The sequence below is a fragment of the Argiope bruennichi genome, chromosome 1 (genome assembly GCF_947563725.1).
Source record: "Argiope bruennichi chromosome 1, qqArgBrue1.1, whole genome shotgun sequence".
In the NCBI taxonomy this organism is placed as follows: domain Eukaryota; kingdom Metazoa; phylum Arthropoda; class Arachnida; order Araneae; family Araneidae; genus Argiope; species Argiope bruennichi.
The window spans coordinates 51,448,801-51,460,548 of record NC_079151.1 but is presented as its reverse complement, the minus strand read 5'-3'; the positions used below and the strand labels follow the sequence as shown (position 1 = coordinate 51,460,548).

General features: G+C 27.5%; 1 protein-coding gene across 1 annotated transcript in view; it reads left to right on the top strand.

The window, feature by feature from the left end:
* Positions 1 to 211: 211 nt before the first annotated feature.
* The window catches only part of LOC129965444 (lipase maturation factor 2-like), a 30,682-nt gene continuing 19,145 nt past the window's right edge, over positions 212 to 11,748 (top strand). Inside the window, exons 1-5 of the mRNA XM_056079314.1 lie at positions 212 to 396; positions 1,773 to 1,823; positions 3,727 to 3,935; positions 5,221 to 5,249; positions 8,994 to 9,211. Coding sequence (XP_055935289.1) covers positions 303 to 396; positions 1,773 to 1,823; positions 3,727 to 3,935; positions 5,221 to 5,249; positions 8,994 to 9,211 — 601 coding nt within the window. The 5' untranslated portion in view covers positions 212 to 302. The remainder of the gene's footprint in view (positions 397 to 1,772; positions 1,824 to 3,726; positions 3,936 to 5,220; positions 5,250 to 8,993; positions 9,212 to 11,748) is intronic.

Sequence of the window (11,748 nt, the reverse complement as noted above, 5' to 3'; positions counted from 1 at the left end):
ATTTTTAAAAATTTGCTATAGATAGGACATTGGCAGATAAATTTAAAAAATATATATTTAATAATATATATACTTTTTTATATAAATCTATTCAATCTTAGTATATTCAATCAGAGAATTGTTTTTTTTTTTTTTAGTACTTAATTGACTCCTTAACTTCAACTCTCACTTTCTAAAATTTTGAATATTTTTGTGAAAACATATCTGGCAACTGATCAAATCGCCGAGTTGCGATTTTGATTATTTCTGTATTGCAATTTTTTTTGATGTAGTTACATGCACTTGAATTGAATTTAGAGAAAATGAGAGAAATAAAATTAACCCGTAATTTTTTCTTGTGGTGTATGTCTGTTATATACTTGTCTGCTTTTAGCTCCTTATATGTGCAGCTACCAGGTATGAAATAGTTTGTCGGTAAACGGATATTTATATCATGTTTATTTCTTTTTTTGTTAATAAAATTGCAAAATGAGTAATAATTCTCATTATTTAATAAATAAAATTAAAGTATTTTTTCTCTGTTCTGTCGATTTTGTTATTCTTTGAAATAGTTTTGTCAGTAGGGGTTAGATGAATGTTGCAAGGGAAAAAATAAACTTTCTGCATGGCACAAAATACAGTAATTAGTTGGAGGTTTTTTTTATTTATCGAAATAAACTGATGAAATTCTATTATTAATAACACATCCACAAGTTTATATTCAATGTAAAAATTATTAATTCATATTAAATTTAATTAATCAGTCCTTCCAAAAAAAAATTTTTTATATAAATGAATTAACTAGATCAAGACTATACTTTTTAACTTTAGATATATTTAGTAGATACCTTTTCACAAAGATTGTTATATTCCTTACACAAATCTGTTAATTTGTAACTTCATGAAGTGACCTTTTATTAAGCAAGTTCAAACTATCCAGCAAATATATTTTAGAGGGTAAACTTACATATAAAAATAATAGTTAATCAAACGCTTTGTTGACAGAGCAACTTCATAATTTTCAGAGTTGTTAAAAGCCATTAAATATCAAAAATAATTGCTAAACCATATGTGGTTTCATTTTTTAGCATTGATAGTATTTAGAATTTTATATTCTTTCAATTATTCGTTTTAAAAAATTGAAGTAAAAAATATCTGAAGTCTTGTTTTTTTTATTTCAAAGATATATTTGCATTGTGAATATTTTTAAAAATATGTGTGCAGAAGATACACAGAACTGTATTGATGTGTATATTAAGGGTTAAAATATTACCTTTCAGTTTAGAGTTGTAATTTAATAAATTTAAATACACTTAAGTGTGAATAATTCAATTATAACTTTATAAAGTATATCTTTCTGATAAATTATACTTTTTTTAATCTGTTAGTATGTGAAAATGAATAAGAAACTGTCTTTATATTTTTCTTAAACTTATTTAGGTTTTATGGTTAATTTATTTATCTTTGTTGCTTTAGCCATCACTGAAGGAATGCTTTTTATAAAGAAAATATGAAATATTTCATAAAAAGAATGTAATAGTATACTGCAAATTTACTATTAAATTCTTTTTATTATCTTAACAAAAAAATTATAAAATATTTTGACTTCTTATATTTATTTCATTTAATGATATAACATTAATCTTACTGACCAATCTTTTTGCAGAAGTTGTATAAACTTAAAAGGATTTTGTAATGGAAATTGAAAGCAGTGTAATTCATCATTAATTATGTGACTTTTATATGAACTATTGAAGTTTTTATTTGATTTCCATATTTTTCCCCCCTTAAAGGTCTGTATGGTGACAATGGAATATTGCCGGCAAGGGCCATTATTTCAATTGGTGAGAACTGTTATATTTTTTATTAATAAGAATGTATTATCACTTTTAATTCAAAGTTTAAAAGATGCTTTTCCACCTGCTTGATAGCAGTTATTACATAGTAGAAGTATTAGTTTAAAATACCACTTTTATCTTGGATAAGTTAAATACAGTTGCCTTATTCCTTCATTTTCACAATAAATAATTCTATTTCTTTACTTTTTCTTATTTTTTGCTTTATTGTTCTAAGAATGCTTTGCGCATTTTAAATTTTGCTTATTTGTATAATATTTTATTTGAAAGAAAATTTTATTGCTATATCATCATATTCGCAATTGTACTTTTGCCAAAATTACTTATTTAGTTTAGGGAAAAATTAAGGAGCTGAAAAATCATTGAGTTTATTTCTAATTTGCAAATTATATTTTCAAAATCTCTCTTGTTAAGTGTTGATTCTCTTATTAGTTTTTGATTTTATAAATTTTTAATGGTTGATGTATAATGTGAATGTTAATTTTAATTCATTATATAATCAAGGTGATAAATGGATATTTTTTACTACATTTACATACATTTCTAAATGTTTGAGTTATTTTCAGGATGGGTATTTTCTTATACTATTTTTCATTTTGATTTTTTTTTGTACGCCAGTCATTTTTCAAAACTGTTATTTTTACTGTTATCTTTTCTACTTTTTTATGTTATTATTCAAACATTTATCACTAAACAAAATGTGCAAAATACTTTTTTAGGATTTCATTTTTATATTATTTTTACAATAATTTTCCTGATGAATTCAAGGATTTTAATTTGTTTATCTGCAAAAATAAGAGGGGAGGTCTTTAGCAATCCAAAGTATTGTGTTCAGAAGAACATTGAGGAAGGGAAGAAGCTACTGAAATATTCTTAAATGAACTCAGGCATAGGTATATATCATAAAAAGAAACATGGAAGGTGAGAAATGCTTATCATCAGGGTCTTCATTGAGATTGTAGAACATAATAGCATAGAATACAGATACTCCTAATTATGGAACACCAATTACAAACTAAACATTTAAGAATGTGTCCAACTGTAATTTAGGAAACACTTTTTAAATTCATATGTACTTATTCGCTTACACTTTTCAATGTACTTGCCTAAAAAATTCTAATGTCTAAAAATTGCCAAATGAAACTAGAAAAAGAAAAAAAATTAAGTGTATCTTATTTACATATTGTTGCTTTAAATTTAAACTGCAACCCGAGAAATTCATCTTTTCCTTCAAATTGATTTTAGATGTACATATGAATTTCATAAAATTTATGTCTTTTGAAGGATATTGATCTGTTTGAAATCATTTGAAATCTCAAATGCTTCTTTTTTTAGATTATAAAATTCATTCTTTTGACTCTCCCCTTAAAATAAGGGTTTATTGAGGCACTAACTTCAGTTTGAAATCATTTTGCTTAATGACTATAATTTTAAATAACTAATGTGACATAGGATATTAATTACTTTAAACAAGATGAAAATATGTAATTTCATCATCTTAATCAGAATTATGGCTTCATTTAGGAATTAGCCTAGTTGTCATTCCAAGAATCATAAAAGCCTCCCCCCCACCTTTTTCCTCTTTTTAACAATTGTGTAGTTACAGAAAGCATTTTAATTTTATTCTTCAATATATCTTCATTTTGAGTAATTTATTTTACCCATGCAGATTATTGTTATTAAAAAAAAAAATGTGGAAATCATTATTCTTTTAATTTTTGCAACTTTTTTGTGTGTTATTATAATTGTGATTTTACAGATATTCATCATGTCATAAACAATGCTGCAAGGCCCTTTGTTAGTCATTAATACATTCTGCTTCTTATTTTGCATGTAATTGGACATAATAAAATTTTAACTCATTCTTTTTTCTTTTCTTTTTTTTAATTAGAAGAAGGAGCTGATGTGGTTAAGAAAAAAGCTGAACAAATGCCAACACTTTTATGGTTGGCTCCTGCACTTGGAATTGATGTACCTCTCATGATGGATTTAATTGCTCTCTTAGGGATAGTTGTATCATTTGGTAGTATGGTATGGGGTCGTATGCGAGACATGGCTAATTTTACTTTGCTATGGATATTATATTTCTCCCTATTTCAGGTTAGTATAATCATTTAATGTTTTTATATAATGAAATATACTCTTCTTACTATATTTTTTTTCATATTTGAATCAAGTCGGTTATTTCTACTTTTCAGTGGCCTTTAAATTTGCTGAAATTAAAAAGTATCAGTTATAAAACTAAATACCTTAATTGCTTAAAGTATGAGTTTGCAGGGTTTTTTCCCTGTATTCTTAATTATTTGAGGGTTTTTGTTTTTTTAATATCAGCTCCATATCCTAAAAAAGGAAATCAGTATTGAAGAAATTTCACATTAACTTATTATAAAGACTAATAATTTCACCTCATAGTAATTAGTAATTGAAATGGAAAAACAGCTTTGATGTAATTCTTGTATTTATTTTGTGGGCTAAACTTTAAAAAAATTAGATTCAAATGATAATGAAAGCTATCTTATGTCGTTAACGTCGAGCAGCGTTAAACATAATGTAATGTTTGCTGTTAGTATATGGATTAAGACTGATAAATTATTGTATTAATGCTACATTTCAAAGTTTTTAGTTCGTTTCTTTATTTATTAACCAGGAAATTTTCAGACTTGCCTAAATTTTAATCAGAAAATTGGGAGGGGGGAGTGCTAATTATTAATTTCTTATATTTTTCACTATTGTTACTTTTGTATATTCCTAAATGGTCCATCGCATATTTCCAAGAGTTTGGGAATTTTGGGTTTTAAATATTCTAAAAAATAATCTTTTTGGAAGTTCTAATAGTAATCTTAAAATATCAAATAAATTTGTATTCTAAATTAATATTTTCCACGTGAATGCTGACTGAATTTTACTATTGATTCTTCCTTTTATGTTGGTTTCATTTTATTTTTATGAATTATGCATATATTGAACTTTGCATGGTACTTTTCTAAAATATCAGTTAAAATTAAAAATTTATCTAATTTTTAAAATTAACATTGCCTTTATTTTAATCATTCAGGTAATAACCTTCACTTTAAAACTTTTTTTTTTTTTTTTTTTTTGTAATATAAAATCACTTTTTTTTTTCTTGCTCAATTTCAATAATGTTACATTACTTATTGAATATAAATGCAAATAATTTTTAATGCATTTCTACTAATTAATGAAAATGTCGTGATTGTTAAAGATACAGCAATATTTTAGATGTTTAAATTAAAAGTACAATTTTCAATAGGTATTTGTTCATAATTTCAGTAATTTAAAAGTTAATTCAAATTAGTATACAAATAAATTATTCAAATAATTAATATGCAAAGTAATTAATATATTCACTCTTTCTTTGTTGCAGATTGGGCAAACATTTCTGTGGTTCCAATGGTATGTGAATAATTTTAATAACTAAATAGTTTATTTAAAAATAATAAATATTTTTAAGTAATTATATATTTCCTACTTTGAATACTAATTGATGCAAGTACAATAAACTGCAAATTTATGCCTATTTAGTTCTTTTAAGTAGATTCCTTATAGAAAGACTACATATTGCAAAGATTCTCATGGCGAACTTGGGGAAAATTTCTGCAGATATTCACCGATCATGGTTCTCAGAATCCAAAATCCACTTTCTATTCAAAAGTTTATATCTAATATGCTCAATACTGATTTTAAAAAAAGTATCATGCATTTTAGCTCTAATTCATCCAAAAGAGAATCTTTTTTGCTGAAATTGTCACACAGTATGTTTTTTAGGCATTTATTTGGTGCTTGAACCAATGATGCTTCAAATAACAAACAAAATAATTGGAACTTGCAACTTTAATATTTTATTTCAGATAATCAGAAAGAAACAACAAATTGAAATTTATTGAAAGTATACAAAATTGTCGAAATCAGTGAAAATATTAACAATTACATATGAATCTGTCGACAAGCCCTTGACATAAATTGCAGCTTTGTAGAGGCTGTAATTTATTTTTGTACAAGCTGGACAAGGCGCACAGTCAAGAAAAGTTTGGCTGAAGGAGATAGGAAAAATCCTTCATCTGCATTTTTTAGCATTTCTTCCTATTAGATTTTTTAGCTCCATCCATATCCCCTTGATAATGTTATAATCTGGAGATTGGCTTGGTAGTCAAGAAGGGTCATATGACAGTTAAAAAATAGTTCTGGGTGTACTTTGATTGATGCTTTAGATTATTATTCTGTTGGAAAATGAAGGGACAATCAAAAAAATTGCGTATATGAATATACGGTGCTCTCAAGGTTGTTGTCATACTGAAACTTATCCATGATTCCTGGAATTTTCCTCAAGGAAACCCATGTAAAAGCGAGATGAATGTCTAAACTATGACAATTTCTCCAACATGCTTCAATTTTGGAATCTGGTGTTTGGAATCAAAACAAGTGTATTGCGAACGATGAATCCATTGCATCCCATCCATACCAAACAGCATGCACATTCATTCATCATTCTGAAGGGTGATCTCTCTTCATCTTTCCTTGTGCACCTTTGCTCATTCCACATACACCTTCCAATTCATCATACAAATTATGGGTTTCTTGACAAGACCTGCTGCTTGCCTTCTGTGCCAGTGAGTTTTGAACCTTATGTGCAATGTCTACAGCTGTCAGGCAAAGATTGATATATGAAAAATGTGTGACATTCCTATCGAAATGAGATTTAGAATGGGAACTTTCAGCACTTCTGTCAACCCGTGATCCTTACTCGCGCTGATGAACCCATCTCTTCAAGAATATCAATATTCCTTTCTGATCTATTAAATTATTACCAAAGTTTGATAAGAGTTCAACCTTGAGAATGTTGATTAAATATTGTTTCGGGATAGGCAAATTATGTATACCACATTGAAAATCCAATATCATTAACAATAGAGGATTGTTAATTAAGCAAAATGCTTACATAGAAACATCCTGAAATATAACTGGTAGGTAAAAAGGACATCACTACAAATGTTATAGAATTTCAAATTTTTCAAAACAATTAGTTTTTACATATTTACTTGTAAATATGTTTGCAGTATTTCCAAAAATGAGGAATCATCACTTAAATTCGTCTCAGAAGTTTGGAACAGTTTCAGACAACACTGAAAGAAATTATGTAAAAAATATACCATGGACTTATTATGAATTTATAGCATTGCTTCCTACTGTAGTTCCCAGTAAGAAAAGCAGTTTTACAGAAATAGTAATGGCTGTTTGGTCAATATCTCCCAGCCTGAGTGACTATTCGAAGATCCCAGAAACAACAAGAATCGTGGAAGTAAACAAATAAAACTCAATTTATGATGACCCTTTTAGAAATTTCAGTGTCCTGTCTCAAAAACTATAAAATACCTAGAAACAAAGCAAGGAGTCTCTCAATTGTGAGCCTCCTGTTGAATTAAGCTCAATTAAGTAATTTATGGAAAGGAACATAATTGAGATGGATGAATAATTGTGTGAAGTTTCTTCTGCCAGTTCTCTCTGAACACTTAGTGGTGTTACACAGATTTACTGCTAATTGGCTGCTATTATATGTATGCTTTGGCTTTTGTAAAGAATAAAAGGTTTTTATTCATTGAGTTTGTTAGACCTCAATATATACTCATTCAATGGACTTCTGATTTTTAAATTTTCAATAACAATATATATGCATATGATGCTTTGCTCATGTTACCTTGTTAACACAATAACTAGAATTTATTGTAAATGAGCCATCCATGAAGGAGATGGAAATGGTAGAGTAGGAATTTTATTTCTCTGTAATTTCTTTACAACTGAAGATAGAAAAATAAATAAAATCAGATAATTTAATATCTTTCTTAAAATAAGCAATTTTTTGTTATTAAAATGTTTTTAGGCATTTCTTTTAGAATGTTAGAAGTTCAAGAGTAATTTTCAATCCCCGACTTCCACTATTTAACATAACTTGTGTTACTACTTTTTTTAAAAAAAAATTTCTATCCTTACTTTGCCCCCCCCCCCTTAATTCACTATTGTTTAATAGCTTGAAATATATGTATATTAAATAAAAATAGAGGAGCATAAATATTTTTTGGCAACATTATGTAAAAATAGTCTGCTTTAGAAAATTTCAGAAGCTGTACAGGCTTTAGTTCTTTTATTATATTATAATTATTTCAATGAGGCAAAAACATTTAGTGCTAAATATTTATTTTGAAATGAAGGCTGAATTATGCAATATCACTAAAGTCACTATCTATGGTTGCTTCAGTATGACATGATTCATTGCATTTCCCTAAGGATTGAAAGGAATTTGAAAATATTAGCTTAGTTGACAAGAAATCTGTCTTTGCCTTCCAGCTTTGTTTGAAAAAAAAATATTTCATTTTTTAATATAGCATGTGAAACTCCTCTATTTCTTATTTGAGAATTTTTTTCACGTTTTCTTTTATGTCGTGTTGAATAGGCGATAGTGATAACAATAACTAAGATTTACAGTTTGTATAATTGGTATAGTATTTAAGAAAAAAACTTCCACATATGGAATATTTCTTGCCTTCTACTTTAGGAACATATCGCTTTTTGAAAGTGGGCGTTTTAGAATCTAATTCCCCCCCCCCATTGCAAGCAAACTTTTATTTTGAAATTGCGGTCCTATAAATTTTATATATATATTTATTTAATTTAAATTGTGTCTTTATGTATTAGACTTTTTATTTTAGAATTTTATTCTTTTGCTATAGTATTGTATTTTATATTAATTTTTGTCATATTATTTAGAAATTAAAAATTTTATAATATATTTTTTTCAATAATATTTCCATTAATTTTATTAAATAGTCCGTCTTCTCTTTTTTAATGCATTGCTGCCACATTACATGCCTCTGCGTTAAAGATATTGTGTTATTGTATCAAACCATCTATCTTATAAGATGACCCCTGCTCTACTATAGTTAAGAGATAAGAAAGAAGGGTACATCTAATTAGATAAATGGCCTGGATATCAGGCGTGATTAGTGGCAGCAAATGCATTAATCAAATATTTAATTTGTTGAAAATGTCTGACATTCTCCAAATCCCAGATTCATATTTTCTGCATAATTGTTATTATTATATATATTACTGCTAAGAAATCTTAATAAATCTGATTTTCTTTAGGGATACTTTATTACTTGAAGTTGGTTTTTTGACAATTCTTGTTGCACCAATGGGATTCTTACAAAGTTCAGTTAAAAGTGGATTTTTCTCATATTTGCCTCATCGACCTAATGATATTATTTCCATGTGGCTTGTTCGATGGCTACTTTTCAAATTCATGTTTGCATCTGGAGTTGTGAAGTTAACAAGCATGTGTCCAACTTGGTGGGATTTATCAGGTAAAATTGGCACATTATCAATTTGTAAATCAATCAAAATAGATTTAAAATATTTTGATTTTTCAAAAAAAATTCCTGTCATTTACCATTTAAATTTTCATTTCATTTAAGGGTGTCGTATATTTGCCACCTACAATTTTCAAACATAATGTTATCCTATGGAGAAAATATTGCGATCTTTTTTTGTTTGCTATTGTGGTTTCTTTTTTATGAAGTCAACTGCAATCGGTAGAAGGAATAAAAACAGTTTTTCTACCAGAGGAATTATTTCTCGGACTTCTCAAAGTATTTTTAAATATTAAAAGTTCACAAAAATTCTATCATAAATAAAATCAAAGTAGCTGCTGAGAAACATCAGTTACGGCAACTTCTATCCGATGCATTATAAAAAAAATTTAAAAAATTTAATGTGTAAAAGCAGTATTTTAAACATATAATTGGAAAAATAATTTGCAATTCTCCCCAATGCTCCTTTAACTCTTCCCATTTGCACAGGAATACATTATAAACCCTCCCTTTACCCTCTGATTGATTGTGACTTTTATTATCTGGTCTTCACTACGTCTTAAAATCTCCTCATCAGCATTATTTTCTTTTTCTGCTTTTTGTTTTTTGCCATCATAGCTGTGGTCATCTGCATCTTCACAATCCACACTTGTTTCAGCAAATTCTACTGCACACCTGGAAACAAATTTAGTAAACTTTTGTAAAAGAATTTAAAGGTCCAATTTTGCAGTTTATTCGTAAACCCAAATTTTGCATATTTAGCTGTATCTGCGGATGGGCTTATTGCTGATGATGGAATTGTAGAAGTGAAATGCACAGCATCCTGTAAAAAGATTACTCCAGATAAGGCAATCAACGCTAAAAAATTTCCATTTTGGAAATTAAATAAAGATGGAAAAACAACCATAAATAAAAATCACAAATATTATTTTCAAGTGCTGGGCCAGCTGCATTTGATACAAAAAGCTTTTGTTTCTACAGAGTGGAGGGAGAAGGGGTATAAAACAGAAAAAATAATTCATAATCCAATATTTTGGCAACAAAAAATGGAAGAAAAATTCTAATTCTTTTATTTTAATTGTTTATTGCCAGAACTTGTTGATCCCAGATATCCTAGATCAATGAAAATTCATGAGGCCCAAAAGAAATAAAAAGGAGAAAATTCAATAAAAATGTTTCTGTAGCTTTTTTTTTTCCCTATCGATATTTTTATAACTGTACTTTTATATATATAATTCAGAAATCACTGCTTTTTTTTCTGCAATTTTGCAAAAATTTTATTTATTTGATCCTGCATTTGTGATATCTTGTACATATATTTATCTTATTCATATATCTTGCAATAAGTGATAATTAATTCTATTATTAATAGAAGAAAATCTATATCCTCTTTTATTTACTAACTAGCCGCCTTTGGCGACCAGCCGGTTCGCCAATCTTAATGTTCGTTTAAATTTTAATAATTAAATAGGTTGAACTGGAGTTTAACCCCCTTCTTCGCCAAGTTGCGATAACATAATACATAATAAAGTTGGCAATCTTTATTATGTACTATAATTGAACATCTGCTCCTTTGCTTTTGAACATTTCGCTAGGCCGTTGTTGGCGATTTTTAAAAATTGACCCAAGCAGGGGCTTAAACTCCGATCGTACCATTAAATATTTTACTCAATTCCAACTTTAATAGATTCTTCAGCAAAATATTTTAAAACTTCAAATTTTGATAGTCATATAATTCACTCATAATATTATAAAGGTTTTCAGTCATAACGTGATATGTATCTCTCTCATTTTCTGTTACCCCTCGTAGAATTTATGCTTTAAATTAAAGTGTAAATGATTAATCTGCAATTAATATAATATTTTTTACTGAAACAAAGCATTTTTTTAATAATATGATTACTGATAATAGAGTCACTGAGCGTTTAAACTTTATGGGCACTAAAGAATATCTTCCTTAATTTATGTAATATCTCAAGAATTTGTCAACAAAATTTTCTCAGATTCATCATGAACAGATCGATTCATTAACAATGTTTAATTTTAAATGCATCAAACACTAAGAAAATAAAATGAATCGTTTAAAATAATCTGTCGAAAACAGGTTTAAAAAAACTACTTAAAAAACGATGTACTTAAAACTATAAGCATATACAAAAAATATATAACTAACATAAATACAATTTACTTACAAACGAATGCGACTAACCTAAAAATAATTTAAATCGTCCGTTGATAATGGTTTCATGGCAACAATCGGAAAACAATGCGCATACGTGAATTTTCTTCGCCAATTACGGTAACGCAAATGCGTGAATTTTTCTACGCCGGTTCGGGTAACGCTATGCAGATTATACATTTTTAATTTCCTTTATTCTGTGTTATTTTAATTCAAAAGTACTTCAGAATGAATCTGAAACATGGATTAATTAACGATGTTTAATTTTAAATGCATAAAACATTAAGAAAATAAACAGAATCGTTTGAAATAATCCGCCGAAAAACGTTAACCCTAGCCTCTTTACTGTTGG